General features: G+C 43.3%; 1 protein-coding gene across 1 annotated transcript; it reads left to right on the top strand.

The window, feature by feature from the left end:
* Positions 1 to 1,319: 1,319 nt before the first annotated feature.
* Positions 1,320 to 23,182, top strand: Clca1 (chloride channel accessory 1). Its single transcript, XM_034500606.2, has 14 exons — positions 1,320 to 1,543; positions 5,375 to 5,515; positions 5,881 to 6,028; positions 8,299 to 8,404; positions 8,695 to 8,875; positions 10,616 to 10,834; positions 11,567 to 11,794; positions 13,280 to 13,454; positions 15,596 to 15,702; positions 17,812 to 18,027; positions 18,551 to 18,812; positions 19,843 to 20,013; positions 21,615 to 21,848; positions 22,643 to 23,182. Exons 1-14 carry the CDS (start codon positions 1,382 to 1,384, stop codon positions 23,029 to 23,031), a joined length of 2,739 nt encoding a protein of 912 aa, XP_034356497.1. The 5' UTR covers positions 1,320 to 1,381; the 3' UTR covers positions 23,032 to 23,182.
* Positions 23,183 to 26,071: the final 2,889 nt, after the last annotated feature.

The raw sequence follows: 26,071 nt of genomic DNA, 5'->3' as shown, positions 1-26,071 counted from the left end.
GTACGTACGTACATACGTACATACATACATACATACATACATACATACATATGTTTGTGCATGTAGACCTGGTCCTGTGTCTCATCCTGAATGTCTTGTGCTTCATTGCCTCAGTGTCTACAGTTCTTTGCTGGGGTTTGTTAGTAAGCATCCTGTCTAAGCATCTTCAGTGATTGATTCTATAGCACTCTCCAACTTCCAGGGGTCTTTTTTGTTCTATCACCATGAGTGTTCCAAGGAACAAATGCAGACTGTAGGCTTGACAGCAAGTCCCTTTCATTTTATACACATGGTCATCTCTCTGGCCCAAAAATCTCAACTTTGTATTTGTATGTATGATAAATGTATTCATCTTTTCATATGAACGTGCACTTTGAATCATCTGGACGAGGACTTTAAACCTCTACTTTAATCCTTCATCTTCAACTGTTTAAAATGGAAAGTACTAACTTAGTTGTTTTGAGCCAAATGACAAAGAGAATGGACAGACAAGGTAAGATGGATGATTGTGTCTATCTGAAGACCAAATGGATGGGAACCATCCCCAAGTGAATTGAAGTTAGGAGCAATGGCGGCCACTTTGGGCTTTCTTCTAAAGTTTGGTAAACTTGAAAGAATTTATGGGGTAGCAGACCTTCTATAATTTGTGTTTTAGAGTGACATAATTTCAGCAAAATAATTCTATGCCTTTGGTTTAAACTTTACTGACTGGTAGAAGACATGGGGTAGAGAAGCAAGGGGGGGCCTGAGGGAACTGGGGGAAGTTTGTTTTTGCAAAATAAAATAGAAGTTTTACCTCTTCTCTCCACTGTGAAGTATTTAGAAACATCTGAGCTACTCCATGATGCTTTGGGCGTGTATGGAATGGAAGGAGCATGCCGGGGATGCTGAGGAGAACGGTGGACTTCACCAGGAGAGAGAACGAGCAAGGTTCCTTACAGGAAACTAAAGCTCACTTAAATGTTCCAATGTCAAGCTGGGAAGGTGGGGTTCAGGGGTGGAGTGGGTGGGTCAGTGTCCCTAACTAGACAAATATTTGTAAGTAAACAGCTACTCCAATGGGCAACCTGCTTTTCCTGGATGAGTCCTTCTGGGGAACCAGATTAGGATCGCTCAACCTTGCTCAAACACCTGGCACAGCCGGAGGCAAGCCCAACATTCCTTTTAATTAGAAACACTTAAAAGTACACAGTTTAGTTTTTAAACAATACTTCCTCTTATATTGTAGACAAATGTGGTAAAGAACCATTTAGGGTCCAGAGGTTAAAGGCCTATAATAAATCACCTCCAATAAGTTGAGAAAACCACATCTGTCTCGTGTGTATATATACAGGAGTGAAGACACCTCTACAGCCAACCCTTTCAGAGGGAAAGCTTCAGGATGGGATCTTTGAAGAGTCCTGTCTTCCTCTTGATCCTCCACTTCCTGGAAGGGGTTCTGAGCAACTCCATCATCCAGCTGAACAACAATGGCTATGAAGGCATCGTCGTTGCCATAGACCACGGTGTGCCTGAAGATGAAGCCCTCATTCAGCAGATAAAGGTACGTTCCAGTGGCAACTACCTATGCTTTGGTAAGTCCTAATTAGCTAACAATAATCTAATCCTCAACAGGCAAAATAGTGTGATAAAGGAAACCTGATTCATCTTGCTCTAGCTGCTTATGTCTGAATCTCAGATTCCTTATCTAGAAAGGGAAAACAATAACTCTTTACCCACTAGGATTTTTATGAGAACCAAGGTAAGTACAATGCACATAACTCCAAGTTAGCTGTGCTGTTGGCACTTAACAAATGACAGGTATATTTACTGACTGAAAGTTGTCACTGAAATCCACTTTGCTCTATGCAAAGGCAAATTCAGCTGTATTCAGCAGATATTGGTAACTGCACAGCAGGTAATTGCTTTGCAGGATGTTACCACCAGCACATATTAGACCCTGATTTTATTCTACTTATAACTAACTTGTGATGTTAAATAGGAACCTGAGGTTTCTAACTTAAGGCTCTAGCTTAAAGACGACCCTTCCAGTGTTCAGAGACTCTACAGCTTTCTAATCCGGAAGCAGAGGGTCAGCTCAGAGCTGCTGCAGGTGAAGGCCGGAAGAGGTGGGAGTGGGAGGTGGGGGAGGGGTTTACCTTGTCTCCTCTTCTTGTCCAGGGAGAGCTGGAAATGTTATTCAAACGGTCATCAGGTAGAGGGGTGAGAGGAGGTCTTCCAGAACAGCAAAGGACTAAAAATAAGATGAAAACACCTTCTAACAGACCACCCAGAGTCCCCAGTCTGCCCATAGCTTATCCAATATCAGCACTGAGGAATGAGTGAGTGTCCTGCTCTGTAAAATGGGCCGATAACAAGTAGCTCTTCTGCAGAGCTTTGTGAGCCACAGATGAAAAATACACAGCAGCACCTAGGACATAGTCCGAGCCAAAGGGACTGTAGCTGCTGTCCCTGAGTCCGTTACCTTCTGCTCTCCTGCTGCACTTGAGCAGAGGGCTTAATTCATTGTATTTTCAATTTTTTTACATTTTTATTTGTTACTCTGTTTCACATATTAGTTTAATTTTGTTTACTCACTTCATTATTAGGCAACATGTTATCTTTAGTTTCGTTATCATTTTTAAAGTTAGTTTCCTTCTTTGACAACTTCATAATGTATATAATGCATTCTGATTAGTAGCACACACACACACACACACACACACACACACACACACACACACTGCCTTCTCTCCCATCTCCATCAGCGTCTTCTCATATCTCACAGCCTCTTTTCTGGGTTCATGACTTTCAGCCTCGTTTAGTGGCATGCTTAGTGGCAATCTGTGTGACAACTGGATGGGAATTATTCATGGGACCCTGGTGAGGTCACCAATGGGCACATAAGTAAAGGCAGTAACTGTTCTGTCTCTGTCTCTCTCTCTGTGTCTCTCTCTCTCTATGTCTCCTACCCTCCCTTTCCTTCTCCCTTTTCCTCCCCCCCCCCAATCTATCTAGCAAACAATTGGGCAGTGAGGGTTAGGGCCCACTGAACACCTCCTCCACTGGTCACTCTCTTATCCCTTCTGAAAACAAGTTCCTAGAAAAGAGTCCAGAAGACTCTTCCAATGATGCTTCATGAAGCAAATTCTGTAAAGTGGAGTTTGGGTAAAGAACCCGTTGTCTGTCAGGGGTTCCTAGCTAGACTATTACTCCAGCAGGGCGTGAAGGATAGAGAATAGAACTTGGAGGATAGAGGGATGATGCAGCTTCCTAGGAAGCCTCCGTACCTACCCAAAGGGCCATCAGACCACCTTCAGCACAGGGAAGTTCGTTCATGCCTGAAATTGACCAGTCATCGGAAACCTAGAGTGAGCTTTTGATTGCCACAGCAAAAATGAAATAGATAGAAAGAAATATGGTATAAAAAGGGAGAGAAACATGGCTGGTTTGTTTCTGTCTGTCTCCAGCCAATGTGTTTCAGGGATGGGCCAGGAAAGCATGACACATTATCTCTAATGACAGCAACTTGGAGTTCTGGGAAGCTTCAGAGCATTTGCCCTCACTATCTTTGGTGGGATTCCTCCTGAAAAAAAATTATCTGTTTCTCACTACAGCTATTAAATTAGCTTGCCAAAATGAGCAATGACTGAATTGTGTGAGCCAAGTTGGAGTTCCCTCCTTCCTTCTGAGCAACAAGAACACAGTTTAGTGTAATGGCATCCCGAGGGCCTGCTTAGTAAGAGCCAGTTCCTCCTATTTGATGTCCCGGGTCTGAAGAGTTCAGAGACCCCACCACCACTGCAGCTGCTGCTTTCCTCTTTAATCTCTGCTTCAATAACTTTCCTTTTGAGGAGCCCTTGTTGGAACAGAACTCCTGAGACAGAGTTCTAGGGTCTCCCACCTGTGTGTGTGTGAAGTAAGGGTACTATAGTGACTCTGTACACCACTCCTGGCCCTTGTCAACACTGCTGCTGTTCCATGCTGAAGCCTTGGGAGGACATCCCACAGATGAAATTCTCTCTCCTTATCTCTCTCTCTCTCTCTTTCTCTCTCTCTCTCTCTCTCTCTCTCTCTCTCTTTCTCTCTCTCTCTCTTTCTCTCTGTTTCTCTATTTCTTTGTCTCTATATATTTCTCTGTCTCTGTTTCTTTATATATTTCTCTCTGTCTCTGTTTCTCTCTGTCTCTCTGTCTCTCTGTCTCTCCCTCTGTCTCTCTCTATATATGTATAATACATATATATGTATATATATACATATGTATTTCTCTATTTCTGTTTCTCTCTGTTTCTCTTGTGTGTCTCTGTTTCTGTGTATCTGTCTGTCTCTGTCTCTCTGTGTTTCTGTTTCTCTCTGTGTGTCTCTGTCTCTTTCTGTCTCTATTTCTCTGTCTTTCTCTATTTCTCTATCTCTCTGTCTCCCTGTTTCTCTCTGTCTCTCTATCTCTGTTTGTGTTTCTGTCTCTGTTTCTGCCTCTGTTTCTGTCTCTGTCTGTTTTTGTCTCTGTCTGCCTCTCTTCTCCTTTCCTTCCCCCTACCCAAAACGTGTCCAGAACACAAATAACAATGGAGTGACACTTCCTGGCCTTAATCCCATCATTTCTGTTGTCTTTTCTTTGAACTGAGGCTTATCTCCTGACCATCTCAGAGCATCAGGGTTCTTTTCTTCCCTTGACGATCCTCAGTCTCAGTCCTAGCTGGCACACTGCCTTCTTTCCACAGCCTCGTCTGCATACCCGGTCACAGTGCATCCCAGAGAGCACTGCTGCTCCTTCATTTCTGAGAGATAAAGCTATGTACAATTTGCAAATGCCAAATGATGCTGTTTCCTTAAATCTAACTCTTAATACTATACTAAAATGAATGTTACTTTAACATGTAACATTCTATTTAGCTTAACTGTTATGAGATTCAGTGGGTATAAGGTCTCATTTCTCTCCACCGTTGTGTTCTGTGTCCTGGAGAATTATCCCTTCAGTTCTCAGTTTCTTTAAGTTTTATTTTATAGTCAAGGGATCAAATGAAACGAAGGCACCAGATGACAGTAAGAATTAGTACTAAGAAAGCATTCTTTTTCCTAGTGTCACATGTTTGATGCCATTTGTGAGGTGGTCACGACAACATTTCCAGGCTATAAGTGGTAAAATCTGAGCTTATATTGGGAACTGTCTAATGCTCTCATGACATGGTTAAGCCAGGATTAGCATCTGCCTCCAGAGTCTGTGTCGCTTACCATTGCTCTGTGGTGTGATCAACACTCAGAAAGATTGCTTGCTGTTATTAAGGGAGCCATGTCCCCTGCCTAGCTAGGCTTCTGAAAGGAAAATACTGATGCATCTTGAAATGACTCATAACTCATCCTCAGTGATGTTGTTAAGCATGCTCTCTCATCCCAGGACATGGTGACTCGGGCCTCTCCATACCTGTTTGAAGCCACAGGGAAAAGATTTTACTTCAAAAACATTGCCATTTTGATTCCTGAGAACTGGAAGGCAAAAACTGAATACACAAGGCCAAAACTCGAAACCTTCAAAAATGTGAGAACAAGTTATTTTTGAAATCTGTTTTCTTTTGTGATCTACTTGTTGGTTGGTTGTTTGGTTTGGTGGTTGGTTAGTAGTTGGTCAGTTGCTTGGTTGTTCAGTTGGTTGCTTGGTGGTTTGGTTGGTTGTTTGGTTGGTTGATCAGTTGGTTGGTTGGTTGGTTGGTTGGTTGGTTGGTTGGTTGGTCGGTCAGGTGCTTGTTTGTTCAGTTGTTTGGTTGGTCAGTTGGTTGTTAGGTAGATTGGTTGGTTAGTTGTTTCAGGGGAAATAGTAAAGAATGAAATGAAATTGTGGCAAAATCCACCAGATGTGCCAATTTATTTGCTGAAATAGTATGATTGTCCTTTATTGTATTTCAGGCTGATGTCCTTGTGTCAACGACCAGCCCTGTAGGCAATGACGAGCCCTACACAGAGCACATAGGAGCATGTGGAGAAAGGGGAATCAGGATTCACCTGACACCCAACTTCTTAGCAGGAAAGAAGCTGCCTCTGTATGGATCACAAGGTATGGACTCTGCTAAATCATCCCATTGAATGACGCATAACACACCAATTGTATGTTAAATACTGTATTCTCTTTCAAGTAAGCCTGCAGATGACCAAACAGAAATGAAGCTAATGAAACATGGTTGTTCATTTAAAACAGAGTCAGAGACATGTGTTTCTGAACTATAGTTTAACATTGGTTTGTGCGCCTGCATAGGTGTGGCATTTTGGCTTCGTGAACTACTATGGTGCCAGGCGATTGCAGTAAAACGGTTTGGCCTTAAGCCTTAGACTTCTGTGGATCTATGGGCTTCACCTGACTGAATTAAATTGCCTTCCTGCAGTTCATATGCTAGCCACCAGATGGTGGCAGTGTGTTCGGGCTCACCTGATTTGAGTTTGGGATTCAGCAGGATTTGATTACTGCTTTCATAGAATTCAGGAGAGGCCCCAGTTCTGGAAACTTTTTTTAAAACAAATCTCCAAGTAGGGCTGCACTGTGCACCAGGCTCTGCAGAGCAGGCAGAGTCATCTTGTGGTCATCTCTCAAAGCCTGTCTCTGTCTCTCTCCCTATATGCATGTGTGTGTGTGTGTGTGTGTGTATGTGTGTATACAAGTGCATGCATGTGTACAGTGGTGGTGCATACCAGTAATCCCAGTACGGCAGAGGCAGAAGGATCCCGAGAATGAGATCAGCCTGGACTGCACAAGGAGACCCTTAAGAAGTTCAATTCTTACAAAAATAAACTATCGTGTCAATATAAGCTGTACAGAGCAATCTTTGAAGGAAATATTCAAAGTCCATGTATATGCTTTATACACACACGCACATATACACACGTGGTTAATTATTGAATAACTAGTGTTCTTGAATACCTAGTGTTGAAAAAGATGAAAATGCTCCAGAATTCGTTTGGTTTTCTTAGGCAGGAGAAAAAGGCAAGCCCTGGTTCTGTGTGCCCAGCCCCCATATTATTATCACTGATTAGAATGGTCTGAACCTTGTCTCTTTGTTCTATAATATTTCATTTTTATAACTAGAACAGAAGATTCCTGACCTATGGCTCAGTAAGTATGTGTTGAGTTAATTGACCTAACTGTGCTATTCCAGTCCTGAGCTCACTCAAGCCATCACAGCTGGGTATCATACAGTTCCCTTACATGATTCCTGTATATACCATGACCACAGTCCTTTGCCCTCAAAGTCTTCCATTACCTTTCACAGACAGTCATTGCCTTACCAGAGCTTGAAGGAAAATTCAGTGCAAACCTTAAGAGCAGAGCAGGAGATTGGAGTTGATCCTCAGAGTGTCCCTCTCATCTTGTTATCTAAACTCAGCTTACCTTGAGTTATAATTCAGAAACATTAAGATACACATAAGCCACTAAGACTCATCCAAATATAACATACTTAATGGGTGCCTAATAATCTCTAGATATCATGTGTCCAGATATGACAGGAGATAAGTCATATTGCCTATCTTCACAGAGATAAGTTTCGGTGACAGCAAAGATGCAAAGCGTCAAATAATGAGATTCAATGGAACTGCAGAGGAGGAGTACCTAGTCTGGTCTGAGCATGTTAGGATGTCAGTTGGGTGGATCGAGGCTTAATTTTTTTCCCAAATGCTTTGGAGACAGGATCTCAAAAAGAGTTACCAAGGCTGGCCTTGAACTAAAGACTTCTACTTTAGTCTCTTGAATAGCTGGAATTACAGGCCCTAGCCACCAGTCCTAGATAGAAGCTTTATTTTTGAGAGAAGAGCAGTAATCACCACTGTAGAGATGGTGAGAGATGCCAGCAAGAGAAATCCTGGGGGTGGGGGGAAGATCCAGGGGCAGAAAGAATCTGACTGGCCTACAGCAAAATCCTGAGAAATTTGTTGTGATGATAGAGCCCAAGATGCAGAGCAGGAAACAGACCCCCACCGTGCTGTCCTAAGAAATTGGACTTAACCCTTGTGATACAAGGCAGTTCTATGCTCCTGAGTGTCCTCCACAAGACCAAGCAGTGTGTGTGTGGAGGGGAAGCTGTCTGACCAGTGTATGAATAACTCCCTGGCTCTCACAAATCACACCAAGGACACACAAGAAGTCAAAATAGATACATGTAGTGTATGGAACTTCATGGTTGTCATGTTAGGTCAGGCTCAGGAAATCAAACTTCCAATTTTATTCTTTAGAAATCTATAATGAAGCATAGCATAATAAGCATTTGGAGGAATGCTCTTTCTCATGCAGGGCTATTTCCCACTTATTATCTTCAGCCTTTGACTTTTTTCTCCCAGACAGGGTGTTTGTCCATGAGTGGGCTCACTTCCGATGGGGAGTGTTTGACGAATACAACAATGATGAGAAGTTCTACTTATCCAAAGGAAAACCCCAAGCAGTAAGGTATGTATGTATCTTCTGACTTCGAGTCACCAAAATAATTTTAAAATGCAACCAAACTTTCCTTGAATTACTTTTTAAATACCAGTTTTCTATCTCATTTTTAATCTCTGGCAACAGAAATGACTTTGATGTAAACACAGTGCTTTGGGTATCTGAGGATATGTATATTCTTCTTGGTTTAATGAAAAAGAATCATAGAGAAGACCAATGGAAGTCAGAAATTTCGGGTGATCGGCAGACCCTTTAGGATGGTCACATTGCTTACACATTTAACCGTCATGTATTTTCAGATGTCCGGCAACCATTACCGGTAAAAACCAAGTGCGTCGGTGCCAGGGAGGCAGCTGTATCACTGGTGGAAAGTGTGTAATTGACAGATTAACAGGGCTGTATAAAGAAAGCTGTGTATTTGTACCAGACCCACACCAGAACGAGAAAGCGTCCATCATGTATAACCAAAATATCAATTCTGTAAGTGGCTTTTTCTTTCCCCCATGCTTGTTTTCTTCCCCCCAGTGAGCTTGGTTTGGTTTTGGTTTTGCCCAGATGTTCCAAGGGAAGAATGAGTTTTAGACACACTACCAACTTTAGGGGGAAATCAGCAGCTGATTCTCATCGGGATAAGCTAGGTTGCAGAAAACAAACATATAGACCTCTTGCTGTGTGTCATGCTGGGCCAAATCTTGAGGAAACAAAATTTAATGTGTCTGTCTATGAGATTTATAGCCCAAATGTACAGGTGAATGACAAAGGAGTCTGTTGACATTCATACATACATGGCACTCTAAGACCATGAAGGACTGAAGGGACAGTCTCTCGGAGGTTTCAATGAGGAAACCATTTGGGAAGTGAATGAAGGCAGGTTTACAAAGCAGGTGATGGGGAAGGAGCTCCCTGGTAACAAATCCTGAGCAAAGGGAGAAGAAAGCAGGCAAGTCTGAAAGCCAGTAGGATGGAGTAAGAGAAATCAAAGACTTAAACTCCACAGCCAGAAGAAAGGTGGGGGAGTGAAGGAAAACCTGCAGTTTGTCACTGCTGTTTGCTACTTGGAGCCACAAGGCTTACAGGGTGTGAGTGGTCACAACCCACACAAAGGGTCTTGTAGGGCTAAGGAGATATGGCTCACATGGTAAAGTGCCCGATGATTGAGCTCAGAGGACCTGACTTCAATCCCCAGAACCTGTGTAACAAGCCAAGGGTGCCAGCACTGAGAGACGGAGTTAGGTGGGTCACTGAAGGTCAGTGCCAGCCACTTTCATCAAAGAGATGGGTTTCAGATTCACTGGGAAATCCTGTCTCAAACAACTTAAGGTGTAGGTTTCTGGGAATGACACCTAACATTCACCTCAGGCTCCACGAGAGCACACGTGCATAAGCATCCACCCACATGTCTGCACACACAACACACACAGAGCACCACATACGGTATAAATATAAAAAGTCTTATATAATAATGTAAAAGGGAAGGGTTCTCAAACAGCTGCAGGGGGTGAACAAATTGGAAAAACAGCAAGGTCAGAGAAGCCATGACGGAATTGTGAAGGAAAGAACATGAGGACTCAAATGATGGAGGCTTCATTGAAATTAAGGGATGGAGGGGATTACAAACTGTAAGTAGGAAGAAAGGTCTAGATCTTGGTTGTTTTGTAAAGGGAGTAGATCAGAAAGGTTCTGGTTTCTTGACCTGGGTGACTAGGGGCATAGTACTGACATCAAATAGGACATGGGCAAGGATGCAGAGAAGCATCCAGGAAAGTGATGGTGTCGTTATGAAGATGTGGCATCTGAGAAATCAGATCTGCAGATGAACTCTAGGGAGAGCTGGGATGATGCATGTTCAAGGTTGAACACAATATGTTGCTTAATGGGGTTCAGAAAGTAAAGGAACGGAGCTTGTCAGTGTGAGGATACAGAGACAAGATTGTACAGTGAAAGGGATACTGAAGACTGTGGGGTGAAGAAAGGCGACATCTTGGGTAGAGAACCTGTGGAACAGCACAAAAGGTCCAATAAGGCTGAAGACAAGGCTTGAGACAGACTGCACACCATGATTTTCCAGGAGTGCTGTGTACCACTGTGAGACTGAGCCATGGTAATAAGCCAGCAGAGGAGCCTGGGAGTGGAGAAACTGGAGGATTGTTTTGCTAGACATTTTAATGACTATATTGATTGCTGTTATATGTATCGTTCATTATATATTGGCAATTTCAGGTGGTTGAATTCTGTACAGAAAAAAATCACAATCAAGAAGCCCCAAATGCCCAAAACCAACGATGCAATCTCAGAAGCGCGTGGGAAGTCATCCAGGAATCTGAGGACTTCAAGCAAACCACTCCCATGACAACCCAGCCACCTGCACCCACCTTCTCATTGCTGCAAATTGGACAGAGAATTGTGTGCTTGGTTCTTGATAAGTCCGGGAGCATGCTGGTAAGTTCACCAAGCCTTCGTCTTTGAGCTGTGGGCCATCGGGGTGTGCATGATACAATCTGGACCATAATTTCAACTTGGTAGAGAACAAACACAACAGGAGGGTCTAACCCGGCAATAGCTTTGTCATTGGAAATGCCCATCTAGGGCTGGAGAGATACCTCAGCTGGCAAGGTGCTTGCCTTGCAAGCATAAGGACATGAGTTCAAGGCCCCACACTTAGCTGTGATTCCAGTGCTGGGCAGCTAGACACAGAAAAATCCCTATGTCTCTTTGACCAGTGAGCTCCAGATGATCACACACACACAAAAAACACACACATACACACACCATGCAATGCTCACATCACCTCATTCTACAGACATATCAACTGTCCCCTTTGTCAAATTAAAATAACATCAATCTATGAGCAAAATTCTGATTAATTACGTAAGCTTATTGTTATTTATGTTTTGCTAACATAACTAGGCCTAGATTTCCATATAAACCTCTTACTAATGCCTTGTATTACAGGGATTATGTAAGATAGCTTTTTGCCTTTTGCTATCTAAGCAAACACTCTAAAATTTTACCCAAAGTGGATAAATAGAAAATATCCACCATGAAAGGATACAGCTCAAGTACACACTTACTTTAAGGCAGCCACTTGTAAACACTCTTTTAACCTGGTCTGCTGTCAGGCTGCTCATTTAAAGGGCTAACTTGACCATTTTTATCCACTTGCCCTTTCAGAACGATGACCGTCTTAACCGAATGAATCAGGCAAGCCGGCTTTTCCTGCTGCAGACTGTGGAGCAGGGGTCCTGGGTCGGGATGGTGACCTTTGACAGTGCCGCCTATGTACAAAGCGAACTCATACAGTTAAACAGCGGTGCTGACAGAGATCTGCTGATCAAACGCTTACCCACAGTACCTGCAGGAGGGACGTCTATATGCTCTGGGCTTCAGACAGCATTTACAGTAAGGCGTACTCCGTTGTGGTTTGCAACTGTTTGTGATTTTTACTCCTATGAAATTTTCATTTCCAGGGTTTCCACACATGGCTGGTATCAGATTGAATTATCTGACCAAGAATGACGAGGTGGTCAAAGGGTATGGATATACAGAGAGCTATGCCTTCAGAGTTCCTATGGATTCTCTCCTTCATGTTTCTCTCCTCTTCTGCACCTAGGCATTCCTGCATGCATGCCTGCCCTCCAAGTGTTTCTGACGTGCCTCCTTCATCCAGCTCTACTGGGTTACACATTCTGGAGCGCTATGGTAGAATCACTGAGTCTTACCTGATGACAGCTTTGTGTCCCTGTGGGAAACAGAGACTGCAGCCAGTATTGCATGACACACAACAATTATGAGAAATTAAACAAATGGATCCAAGCCAGGCCATAGCTCTTACTTCCTAGTCCACTTGGTTAGACCAGGGCCATGACCACAGCTCTCAGATTCCTGGGCACTGGCTCTTTCTCACACCCATCGTCTCTGTCCACTCAGTCCACTCATCACTGAGGTCAGCATGTGATCGCCTATCAGCACTCAAATAGAGTATGCCGTTGGGAGAAGTCTCCTATGCCTCTACCTTCCCCTCCTGCCTTCTGGCCATACATTCTTTGTCCACAGAGTGTGGGCTGCGGGACTTAATCTGGACTGCTTGCCCTGCATGTTGGTCCCTTTCCATCCTTGCAGTGATTTGTAGAATCCAGCATTCTTATGCTGTTATTTAATTTTCTTTCCGTCAGAATCTTATTTATCATTGGCAGATAGACTGCCCTCTTATTAAGAGTGTATCTAGGTACACAACTATTTTTTTAAAAAGCACTTTGGTTATAGGAGTAGGAGAATCAGAAGGCCACAGTCTTCTTTTTCTACATAGGGAGTTTGATGCCTTTGTAGACTGCATGGACCCTGTTTCAAAAAACAACTGTCAGAAGTCCTGTGTTCATGCCTGCATGCAAGCGTGTGTGCATGGGTGTGTGGGTGTGTAAAGAAACAGTGTTTGTGGTCATCAAAAGGGCATTCAAAGGTAACTGTCTGTGGTCTGGTTAACACTGCCCAGCAGGAGTCTATACAGTTGATATTATGAGATAGTAAAAGGCTGAAGTTAAAATCCCCTCAAGTCTGCTATCCCTCACCTGTTCCTGATGTTTGTGAAGGTATCATGAAGCCTCTCAAAGTCTCTCAGAGAGAGATCAGAAGAAGGGAACTCAAAACCCCTGTGTCTCCCAGAACGGCCTATCTCGTGGAGGACCCTGCATTGCACAACATCCCTTTTGGGGAAGGCTAACAACACAAAGAGATCACTGTTGAGTTCCATGGTGCAGTGTCACTGCTAGACAGATGCTCCTCCAACATTCCCAGACATCCACTTGGTCCCTCTACAATTGTTCTTTCTTGTCTCTGGTAAAGGCGAACACCCTGGCTGGTAATCCTGGCTCTTAATCATGTTCTTAGGTGATCAAGAAGAAGTACCCAACTGATGGATCTGAAATTGTGCTGCTGACCGACGGGGAGGACAGCACCATTAGCAGGTGCTTTGAGCAGGTGAAGAAGAGCGGGGCCATCATCCACACAGTGGCCCTGGGACCGGCTGCTGCTAAAGAGCTTGAGCAGCTGTCCAAAATGACAGGTGAGGGAAGATCTGCAGGGACAAACGGATGGACCCCAAGCCCCAGTGACCTGAGGAGTCTGGAAAAGTGGGATACGGAGAGATGGAGTAATCTCAACCAAGTGGCCATGCTTCTCCCAAATGAGCATTAGAATTGACTCCGCCCATTTTCTTTAAAGTCTTGATTCCAGGACTAGGTCAGGTTGCCGGAAGTAACAGTACTACACTCTAGTGACAACTTAGAGAAACCTTCCTGGACACCATATGAGTATTTAACTTCACCCGAGAAAGACAGGAAGGAAAGGGGAAGAGGGGAAGAGCCCAGTGAACAACCAGAGGCTACCTCAATCAAGCAGTGCATGGCAGTTTCTCCACAAAAGACCAGTGTGCCGTGTCTCTAAGTCTCACACGCTAACAGGTGGTGCAGACAGACAGGTTCATCAGACCCCGGCCTCTTTTGCAGGATCAGTGAACATTTTCTTTTATTTAGAGATAGTATTAGAAATATAAATTGTCACTATTAGAGATAATATATCTGCCCATGTTCTCTAGGAGCAGGGCCAGAGATGAGGGATACATGTGATTGTAGAAGGGGAACTCTCAATAATAATAATAAAAAAAAAAAAGAGTGGAGGACAGACAGGGCAGAAAACAGAAAAGGATGGGAGCAAACTCACACTGTACCCTCACTCTAGTTGAGGGGCCTCTAGACTAGAAACACAATACAAACTTGGTCCTCACTTGACACAAAAGGACTCCTCTTTTGTATTGCTGCCTCCATCGGTCAATGGGCATGGATTGTTGGAGCAGAGCAAAGAATCATTTTCTCTGTGTACATCGGCCCTTTGGGGTCAGGCAATCCTCTGGAGAATAAGGCAGCCGTTAGTCACTAGTGGCCAACACTTAGAACAAAACAGACTTTCACACAGTGCAGGGGGACGCTGGGCCACCAGCAGCACTACAGAAACACTGTCCCTAAATTCAGGTGCTATGTAACAGTTTAAAAGTGACTACCCAAGACAACTCAGTGGTCACAGGTGCTTGCTGCCAAGCTCACAACCTGAGTTCTGACCCTGGAACCTATGCTCCATAGAGAGAGAGCAACTGTCACCCAACAGCCTCTGCCCTCCATCCACACACCATGACACGTGCATACACATTAATGGATATAAAAAATAGAGTGGCTTCCTATCTACTTCTTCAGTTACACCTGTTCTCAATCCCTGTCTTAGTTAAGGTTTTACTCTTGTGAACAGACACCATGAGCAAAGCAACTCTTAAAGAACAACACTTCATTGGGGCTGGCTTACAGGTTCAGAGGTTCAGTCCATTATCATCATGGTGGGAGCATGGCAGCATCCAGGCAGGCGTGGGGCAGGAGGAGCTGAGAGTTCAACATCTTGTTCCAAAGGCAAACAGGAGAAGACTAACTTCCAGGCAGCTAGGATGAGGGTCTCAAAGCTTACCCCTACAGCAACACACCCCCTCCAAGGCCACACCTCCTAATAGTGCCACTCCCTAGGCCAAGCATATTCAAAACACCACAATACCCAAGTTTCCAGGCCTAGAATGTTAATCTTTCTTTTCCTATACATCCCAATTTTCTTTAACAGTCTTTTTGTCCACTGTTATTTTTTGATATTGTCACACACGTATCTTTCTTGATTTGGCAATTTGAGATACAACTTTAAAACCCAGTCTGTTAGACCTACATTGAAATAAGAAGATAATAATTGAAACCAATCGGTGTGGACTAGGCTTTAATAGACTCTGTCATATGAAAGCGCATGACCTTTAAAATGTAGATGCTGTTGGGGATTTGTGCAGACAGTTTACATAGCTTCATGATGGGTGTCTCTGAAGCTATCACTAGAACTGAAAAGTCAGTATCAATGGGTCATGGTGTTATGAACCTGTAATCCCAGTGGTTGAGAGGTAGAGGCAAGAGGATCTGGAGTAAAGGTCATCCTTGGATAAATAGTAAACTTAAAGCTGGCTTGAACTATAGGAGAATATATATATCAGCATGAACTTGTGAGTTATTATGCACATATATTTGCTATTGATCTGAAGTGCGTATCCTGCTATCTTAGCTATAGCTAAAATGTTGCAAATACTTGCTTCCTGGAAAATAACTTCTGATGATGTGGTTGCATTTTTAGGAGGTTTGCAGATGTATTCCTCGGATCAGGTTCAGAACAATGGTCTTGTTGATGCATTCGCAGCTCTCTCCTCAGGAAATGCAGCTCTCTCTCAGCACTCCATCCAGGTCAGAGGTCTCACGTCTGCTTATCACCACAGTCTAGATTGCTGGGTGCTCATGTCTGCTTATCATCACAGTCTAGACTGCTGGGTGTTCATGTCTGCTTACAATCATAGTCTAGACTGCTGGGTGCTCTGAGTTCTACATTTCTGTGTGTATTAATTAAAATCCAGAGTCTTCAGTTTGACATCAAATATTCTCCAAATGTAAGCTCCCTTATTTAACTGAGGCAGTTGGCATTTACTTATTTTGTAAATATGTTTAATAATTCCCCATAAGCACTTGCTGACAAGTTCTCTCTCTGTAATATGATTGGCTCACATCATCTTAAGATCATCTATACGTTTTCTAGGACAAGTGTGCAGACATGATGTAACTTTTTTCCATTACCTGCATTCCTAAGATTTGCTGTGACTTTCCTGTAGCAGAGAGATAACACTTCACACTGTGGCGAACCCATGTAGTCTATTCAAACTCCCAAATCTTGATCCTGTGTCTACCATTAACTGACATTGAGTTAAGAACTTTACCTCTCTAAGTATGGAGCAGAAAGCTGTGGGCTTCTCTGGTTCTAAAATGCCGAGAAGCTCAAATCAAATTTCAAATATCTTGGGCCTATTTTTGAGAAGGACAAATGGATTTCCAAGTACTCCATTACAGTAGCTGCAGAAACTGCACTGGGATTTTCTATTTTAATTCTTTTTTTATACTTTGCATCCCAACTCTGCCATTTTTCCTCCCTCCTCTTCTCTGCCCTCCTCTTCCCCAGCCTCCCTTGCTCACCTCCCCTCTCCCACTAGATCCACCCCCACCCCCCACCCTGCCTTCTCTTAGAAAGAGCAGGACTCCCAGGAACATTAACCAAAATGGCTCACCAAGCTACAATAAGAACTGGCACTTACCATCACACCAAGGCTGGACAAGGCAACCCAGTAGGAGGAAAGAATAAACAACAATTACAGTGTGAATCTCAAACTTTCACAGTCAAGGTCTAAGTAGCCCTGGGAAATAGTGGCATTAAACCTGGGTGACAGGGTTCAAAGCACTAGGATTTGGGGACAGCCGATTTCCTCTATTTCCAGTCTAGGGAGACAATGGTTCCTATGCTGGTTGTCCTGCGGGAAATTTTAAAACTCAAGGGCCTTGTTTTGCAAAGAAACAAATGAGTTACAGAAAAAAAAAATTCATTGCTGAAAACCTCCCAGGCATGTCTATGGTTATTTGTTTGTTTGTTTGTTTTGTTTTGTTTTGTTGTTTTTTTTGTTTTGTTTTAAGTTAAGAAAACAAACAGGGAGAGAGATGGAGAGGTGAGCAGGATTCATTTCCTAACCTACCATGAGAACAAGAGTTCCTTATGTCTGGACTCACTTATTATCTACCAGTGGGGCCAGAAAGCCTGGCTCCGTGTCCATCACCTCTTCTACGCATCAACTTAGAGATACAGAATTACTGTGAAGGAGACAACTCTCAAACCATGTTTTCCACCAAAGCTCTTCCTATAGTCCGTCCCTGCTCTGCAGCAACCCCATTCCATCCCAACGAGCGATCTCCTGCCCAGTGCTTTATTTCACTTATCCTAAGGACTCCCAGGATGCTTCACTTAGTAGCTTGTAAATCTTTATAATTTATATCATCTCCCCGGGGGTTAGGAATGGGTACAGTCAGTCCTTAGGATTTAATGTAGTTAGAGATAAACTAGTAAAGTGCAAAGGACAGCCAGGCACAAAACTACATCAAAGATCACAGAAAGGTTGTTCATACGTCCTAAGAGATAGGTATCAGTGAAAACTTCATGATGAAAGTGCCACTTTCACTGAATTCTGGAGGATCAGTAAGACTCAGACAAGCAGGGAGAAGTAATGATGTCTGGAAGAAGCAGAGTCTGAAGCTGAGGATTCATAAACCCTTAGAGGGAGGCGGTCTTTTGAGAAGAAAAAGCAATATCGTGGAAACTTGAAGCTGGAACAGTGATTTAGAACTAAATCCTAAATGATCCTAAACACCATACAAAGGACCCAAGAATACCTTCAGGCCTTTGAATTGGCTCCTGGCAGTCAGGACAGGGTTGTGAGACCAAGAGATGTCCAGGAAGTAAAGTGTTGGTCTTCTCAACAGCTGGAGAGCAGAGGACTTAATCTTCAGAATAGCCAATGGATGAATGGCTCGGTGATCGTGGACAGCACGGTGGGGAAGGACACCTTGTTTCTTATCACCTGGACAACACATCCTCCCACAGTGTTCATCTGGGATCCCAGCGGAGTGGAACAAAGTGGTTTTATACTAGATAAAACCACTAAGGTGGCCTACCTCCAAGTCCCAGGCACGGCTAAGGTATGCAGTCAGCTTCCTTGCAGACTTGTTTTACAAATAGACAAAATTGCTTTACAAATAATTGCAGATTTTATAAAAAAGAGAGTGATTGTTAACTTGGGGAGAAAACAATAAAAATTCTTCATTCATTGAAGTCAGCCTGGGAGAGGGAAGGGTAATTTTATATCCTCAAATGGAAAGGAAACAACTGAAGTACACAGCAGTTGGAATGACAAATGATCCTTGATGCTTTGGGATGACAAAAACTCCCGTCCCTCGTAAGCCTACGCCTTGGAAACTCCAGGCAGTGATCAGTGAGGATACAGTCTCGAGCCTCATTATCCCTAACAAGGTTTGTCTTGACTATGGGAGTCACACAGTCAGTCCAAACAGACTCATGTGTACCTTGACTGGCAGAGAATTGCTGACATGCACATCTTAGACACCCTTGCCACACACTTTAGTCACAGAGGCATTTGTTGTAAGTGGCAATGAAGTTAGGTCTTTGACCCTCACTGGAAATACCTGCATCTGTTTTGGACAGGTTGGCTTTTGGAAATACAGCATTCAAGCGAGCTCACAGACGATCACTTTGACTGTCACCTCCCGTGCAGCAAGTCCGACACTGCCTCCTATCACAGTGACCCCGGTCGTGAATAAGAACACAGGGAAATTCCCCAGCCCTGTGACAGTGTATGCAAACATTCGCCAAGGAGCCTCGCCTATTCTCAGGGCCAGTGTCACCGCCTTGATCGAATCTGTGAATGGAAAAACAGTGACCCTGGAACTACTGGATAATGGGGCAGGTAACTATGAAACAAACTAGAAATTTGATCTTCTTCTAAGACACCACCACCGTGGAATGGTTAACGGAAACTGTATAGTGCAGGCAGTCAGCAGCAGGGAACCTAGCACCGGAGATCAAAGTGCTCTCTGCAGCCTCGTGTATATTATTATATCTCAAAATGCTAAGAAACGTGAGGAAGGGTCCAGCCTTAGCCTCCAAGCACCGAAGTGCATTAGTGCTTTGAATTCAATAGGATTAGCGACTACACAGAACTGTATTTCTTCCAAACTAAGCAAAGAGAAATAACGGTCATTTTCTGTCAAGTCCACAACCTCCTCAAAATGTATGCACATATAGACATATGCGTGTGTGTGTGTGTGTGTGTGTGTATTCATTTTATGTTCACCATGCACTTTTTAAGTACTGCTATCTCTCCATTACTGGTGAAGAAACACTCTCACACCTTCAAACAGCAGAGATGAATTCCAGCACAATTCTAAATGATAACCATATCCCTGTGGACTTTACGTTAGGCTTGCTCCCCAAGTGAAAAATTCTGCCCATTTTTCCTGCATTTAAGAAATCTATAAGGAAGTAATGAATTCTGTATTTCTTTTGTAGAAAGTGTCTGTTTACTGTGACAGAACTATCTTTATTGGAATGAAAATTATAACTGAATTAGCTATCTAAACATCTCCTGGGGAGAAAGTTTGACATTTTTTTCCCACGCATGTACATAGAACAATCTGATTTGACTTGAAAGATAGTTAGTGAGACAATAGCTCATGTTATCAGTCATGACAGAGACATGTGAAATGGCCTCTGATTTTCAAAAGGAAAGGACAAGTTCAGGGTAAGAAGATTTGTGTACATATGTACACACACCGTGTAAATAAGCTTCAGTCTTCATTCTGTACATAATCAAGACTCATGGTCTCTTGTAGATAATGCATATTTTCTCTGTAAAATGTTAGTTCACATATGGATTGGAGATATAGGTATCCAGTTGCCTTTAGTGTATTCATAAATTCCTTCGTCTCCTTGTCAAGGTGCTGATGCCACCAAGAATGATGGTGTCTACTCAAGGTTTTTTACAGCTTTTGATGCAAACGGTAGATACAGCATAAAAATATGGGCTCTGGGAGGAGTTACTGCAGACAGACAGAGAGCAGCACCTCAGAAGAATGGAGTCATGTACATAGATGGCTGGATTGAAGATGGTAAGTGATCTGGAAGACTGAAAGACTTGGGTCTAGAAGAACCATTAAGCCTGTGAGGCAGAAGAATGCAAGACAACTCTTGGTTTGAGTCTCTCTCCTACCTTATTGGTGTTCGTGACTGGGTGATCCTTTGTGAGGAGCACACTTTGTGTCTTGGAGGATCCTGCTGTATTACTAGATGCCAGTGACAGCCCCGCCCCCGAGTTACATTGAGAGATGTGCCCAGTCATCCTCTGCTGTCCCATGAGACAGCGAAATGCCCCATTTGAAAACCAATCCAGCAGATAATAACTTTTAACCACTTTGTTTCCAAATCACATCTACAAGATAAAATATAGCATCTCTGTGTGATTCACTTTCTCCCACTGTGAAATAAACTGTCTTGGAGGTGAGCGAGTGAGGCCCCCTCCCCACCAAGCTCATATCGCCAAGAGGAAAAAAAACATGTCTTTAAAAAAATAAGACCTTCCACACCACGCTGGGTTCAAAACAGGGGGTCAGAGCAGAATTGAGAGCAACAGAGTCTAATGGACTCCAGGACTTGCCTTTGATATTAAAACCAACACAAAAATTGTTTTTAAAGAAGTAGAATATATGAGAAAGTAAATTCTGGATAGTGCCGTATTGCGATGGGAATGGCTTTATTGAAGCTGGGTTCTAAGGGCTTAACTGGCTGAGCAAGCAGTCGTTTCTGAAGCACAGAATTAGCTTTATATAAATGTGAAGCCAAGTCTGTAAGTGCTACCTGAATAAATTCCCAGGCAGTGATTGAGACAACTGGGTAATACATCTATGCGATTTTAGCATCCAGAGATGGAGGCAGGAAGATAGGGGTGTGAGACCAACCTGAGCTACATACTGAGACACTATCTCCAAATAAAAAGAGAGAACATTTGGATTGGAATTCTTAATGTAAACTATTTCATGTTAAATTACCATCCAGTAAGAAAGACAAAGCAGAAACACAATGAAAATTGCATAAATTAAACAATCAAGGAAATTCTCAAAGGCCAAAGAGATCAAGTACCAATAAATGGGAGAGTATGGCACTCAAAACATTATCAAAGTAATATGAGGCTTCTTCAGGTGCTATCATGTTTAAACAGAGTCTGAATGGACATTGTGGAAGACAGGAAAACAATGGGCCAGTGAGATGGCTCAGTAGGTAAAGGTGCTTGCTGTTAAATGTAACAATTGGAATTTTAATCCTGGGCTCCATCCACATGGTGGCAGGAAAGAACCCACTCCCATAATTTGTCCTCTGACTTCCACATGCTTCGCTTCTACACAAATATTTAAATAAATATGCCTTTAAATTAAAGACCAAAAAATGAGAGAAGAAATGCAATTCCAAGTTTTGTTTTGTTTTGTTTGTTTTGTTTGTTTTGTTTTCCTATGACCAGGAAACACCTGTTAGGTAAAGGAAGGAGGGCCTCCCTTTGCTCATTTTCCTCTTCTACAACCTGATTCGGGGTCTTATCACCAGACTTGAAAGTGGGTTTTGTTGGTCGAAGGCAGGAAGAATGGGAAGGAAGTAGACAACGGCAAGGCTAGCCTCTCAGTGATGGTGTTTTTCATATTTTAAATAAATTTTAACACAGGTGAAATAAAAATGAACCCACCACATCCTGAAACGGGTACTGTTCAGGAGAAGCAGCTGTGCTTCAGTAGGGCATCTTCAGGGGGATCGTTTGTGGCCACCAATGTCCCCGCCGCGCCCATTCCTGACCTCTTTCCACCTTGTCAAATCACCGACCTGAAGGCCAGCATCCAAGGGCAGAAGCTTGTGAATCTGACGTGGACGGCTCCCGGGGATGATTATGACCACGGGAGAGGTAAGAGTGGGGTGCAGCCCTTAGAGAAGAGCTCACCAACCAAGCAGAGAAAGATGGAGCTGGAGGCGAAGGTGGGGAATCTCAAGTGGCTTCTGAAATTAAAGACACATAGTTTTTAAAATCTAAGAAGCCGACCTTCTTATGGAATAAGAGGTTTTATCTGGGGAAAGAAAATTTCAAGATTTTGTGTTGTTTTTGTCTGTTTGCTTCTTTGTTTCTGGTGAATACGGTTTTGTAGTGTTTCTAAAGAAGGACTGTGAATAGAGGGTACATATCCTTGAAAGCAATTTCCCATCCTTCTAGACCTTGACTCTCAAATATAAAAGTTAGGTCTGGGGTTGAGCCTCAGCCCCTGTATTTCTAGGGAGCGTTTATGAAATGCATGGGCAGCAGCCTGACCTGAAGAATGAAAGTTTGTGTTCTAAGATCCTTAGGAATTACAATCTGTGTTTTCAGATCCTCTGAGTGTGTAGGTGTTCAAGAAACACTAGCATCAACCTCCCTTCCAAATGAGGAAATAATAAGCAGTGAACACCCTCCTTCCTCAGCCAAGCGCCAGACTCAGAAACTCTGACCAAAGCGTTAAGCCATCACTGAATCAACTTTATATCCACCGCTGTGCTAAGAGTTACAAGTGCACACAGTAGGCGACAGCCCTTGTAAATATGGTTATCTGGTTCCATTCATCCGATATAACGTCATTAGATAATGTAATTCCTAATGGTCTTTATAAAGATTAACATTTGGTCACTGCATCCTCTCTCGCTCCTTTAAAAAAAACTTTTTTATTTTAGCTTCCAGCTACATCATCCGAATGAGCACGAGTATCGTTGACCTCAGGGACAACTTCAATACCTCCCACCAAGTAAACACTACCGGTCTTATCCCCAAAGAAGCCAGCTCTGAGGAAATCTTTGAGTTTGAACTTGAAAACGACAGGTTTGGAAATGGCACAGATATCTTCATTGCTATCCAGGCTGTGGATAAGTCCAATCTGAAATCAGAAATCTCCAACATTGCGCGGGTCTCTGTGTTCATCCCCGCTCAGGAGCCGCCCATTTCCGAAGACTCAACTCCTCCTTGTCCTGAAGTCAGCGTCAACAGCACGATTCCTGGCGTCCACGTGCTAAAGATAATGTGGAAGTGGTTGGGGGAAATGCAGGTGACACTAGGTTTGCACTGAATTTTCAGACGTTTTCAGAAATCAGACGTTCGTTTCATTGTAGAATTTTCTAAAATTGTATTTTAGACTTCCTGTAGGGGGCGGTATAGTAACACGCGAAGCTGTAAAACGGGGTCCAGGTGCATTAAAAATTATCTGTTCAAATCCAAAAGTTTAATCATTGCTCAGTCTTTGAATGGTAATTTGAGTGCTTGCAAGTGAGAGTAGATTTGAATTTGTCCTAAGGACTTACCCAGCTAGAAATAAGAGTCCAATGAAGTTAGTTAATCACTAGCTACTAAACTATCAGAAATGCCTACCAATCTATTTAAATACAAAAGGTCTAGTTTCTTATTTAGGACCTTGGACTGTCATCAGCAAGAATGTATCTTCTTTTCTCTAGATCAGGGCGAGGATGATACAGTTATGGAAGGGAGAAATCACAGGTGGGAGGGTCCATGGGTTTAGAAATGCATACTAGGTGCCTAACAGAAGCACATAGTGATTCTTAAAGCCATGGCAGAAGGAAATGAGGAGGGGTAGGTAGATTCAGGGCAAGTGATTAAAAAAATAATACAGTTCATATGTTTTTACAAATATTCTATTGGCAAGGGGAGGGGACTGGGCCTGGTGTGGGCTTTTGAAACCTCAGATCCCACCCCCAGTGAAATACCTATTCCAAAACAGTTCCAACAACAAGGGAACAAGTACTCAAGTATGGGGGCCTATGGGAGCCATTCTTATTCAAACGACAACGGCTTACAAATATGAGCTTAATTAGCCGTCCTCAGTTAAAGCCAGGGATGATGTCCAGCTGCTAATAAAGTGGAACATTATTTCTACATACCAACTGCTAATAAAATAAGCCATTATTTCTACAAACAGCCAGAATGTATTTCTTTACTTTCAGACCTTCCTTATTAGAAAACAGACTTTTAGGACAATCCAAGACACAAGTAAGAGTGAAAAGCAGATAAAGGAGACTTATCCAATGTGGGCACAATGGGAAGCAAAAGAAGTCTAGGGGTCATCCCCCCAATTCCTCATTCAAAGTGCTAATGTGAGGTTTAGTTTAGATAGGAGATGGAGGTGTGTGTTATTAAGCAGTCTGGGTCAAAGTGTGACCCCGTCCATCAGTGACCCTGGATTGTCACTCAAGCCAAGTGCTCTGCAAGTTGTCAAAACTGGTTCTAAGAAACAAGTCCTTCTGGCTGGAACCATGACCCAGTGAGAGACTCCGAATACTCTGATCCTTTGGGGATGGTCTTAATTAGGGTTAGTATTGCTGTGATGAAACACCATGATCAAAAAGCAAGTTGGGGAGAAAAGGGCTTATTTGGCTTACACTCCCATATCACTGTTCGTCATTGAAGGAAGTCAGGGCAGGAGCTCAAACAGGCAGCAACATGGAGGCAGGAGCTGATGCAGAGGTCATAGAGGGGATGCTGCTTACTGGCTTGCTTCTCACAACTTGCTGAGCCTGCTTTCTTATAGAACTCACGACCACCAGCCTAAGATTGGCATTATCCACAATCACTAAGAAAATACCCTATGGGCTTGCCTGCAGCTGGATTTTATGGAGGCATTTTTTTTTTCCAGTTAAGGCTCCATCCTCTCCAATGACCACAGTTTGCATCAAGTTGACATAACACTCGCCAACACAGGCATCGGTTTCATAGTCTGACGGCTAAAGAGAGAAAGGTAGCCAAAAGAGCTCAGATGTCTCTTTAAATATTTTCATTCGTGCCAGCATGGTAACACAGGATAGTAGTATTATCTTGTAAGGTAATTGCAGGTGCTTTTGCCAACCCAGTGAATGGAATATCAGGAAGCAATTCTCTAGAGCAAAGTGCAAATAAACAGTAAGCTACATGCCTGGTGAGAGAGCTACCTTAAGTCCCGATGAAAAAAATAAATGAGTCTGAGGTTCCAGTCCAGTGCTGAAGAACATTCTGGAACACATGGCTGCGCTAAGTTTTGTCTGAGAAATGTCAGAGATCATCACACTCACCGGCCATGTCATAAAGCAGATGCATTTTGCGACAAGCTGCCCAGTGATTCCGAGCTCTTAAGAATGGTTTACTTTGCTGGGCTTTACTTTCTATCTCATGTGTCTGCTGATTTCACACACACACACACACACCCGTGTCCCAGAAGTCAGCTGTCTATGAAGACCCTCACCATTTCAGTGTGCATTCCTCTGAGTTCACCCAAATGAAAATAAACTCCCAGGAAGCGGCATTTATAAGGAACACTGCATTTTCCCAACTAGCGCGATTTTCAAATAAAAGCCTTTGTCCCCCCTGGGTTTTGTCCTCTAGATTCATGACTTTCTCTCACGTCCCCTCTGCACCCACTCTCTGCCCTCTTCACTGGCCTCAACTTGCATCAAAAGAGGCAGTCCTTTCTCTCAAGGACTTTGTCCCAAGGGAAGAGACACAGGACATCCACCAAGCTTCCTTGTGAGGCTTTTGATCTGAGTGTTACACAAACAAGCGTGTGTGTGTGTGTGTGTGTGTGTGTGTGTGTGTGTGTGTGTACGTGGTGGGGTGAGGTGGGGCGGCTTTGATGCATATCCTCTCATTCCTCCAGGTCTCTGCCATTACCAAACTTACCTAAGACAAACACTTGAGTGACAGTTTCTTCCCAATTCTTCCAAAACCACTCTGAGTGATATAGTATTTATGTGTTAGTTGAATAAACACCTTAGACAAAACTAGTTTTTCACTGGGCTTCCCCTATACCATCTCCCTTGTGAAATCTTAAATCCCAGCACCCTATTCTAGCCATCTAAATCCACAAACACTCCTGAGTCGTTCCCTCTGCCCAAAGCTGACTTTGTGACCTCAAAGAGGCTCCCACGGTTGTTTCATTTTGCCAGTTCACGCGGTGCCCCTACGTGCCTGAGCATCCTGCCTCCTTCCCAACAACTCCTTGTTCTCTCATCTACTTAGCATCTTGTTACACCTGCCCTGAAGATACCGAGCTTTTCATGGAGCATACTGTCTTGGTGCTTTGTGGTACCAGAGTAGAGACATGGGGAAAGAAGCGTCAGATTCAC

Source organism: Arvicanthis niloticus, chromosome 4 (genome assembly GCF_011762505.2).
Source record: "Arvicanthis niloticus isolate mArvNil1 chromosome 4, mArvNil1.pat.X, whole genome shotgun sequence".
In the NCBI taxonomy this organism is placed as follows: domain Eukaryota; kingdom Metazoa; phylum Chordata; class Mammalia; order Rodentia; family Muridae; genus Arvicanthis; species Arvicanthis niloticus.
Note: the sequence above shows the minus strand (reverse complement) of the source record. Positions and strands in the feature narration are given on the sequence as shown.

Coding starts and splice junctions, on each gene's coding strand:
- Clca1 (XM_034500606.2), top strand. CDS start 1,382: ATGGGATCTTTGAAGAGTCCTGTCTTCCTCTTGATCCTCCACTTCCTG. Junction 11,795..13,279: donor GGCTTCAGACAGCATTTACA/GTAAGGCGTACT, acceptor TCATGTTCTTAG/GTGATCAAGAAGAAGTACCC. Junction 18,028..18,550: donor AAGTCCCAGGCACGGCTAAG/GTATGCAGTCAG, acceptor TGTTTTGGACAG/GTTGGCTTTTGGAAATACAG.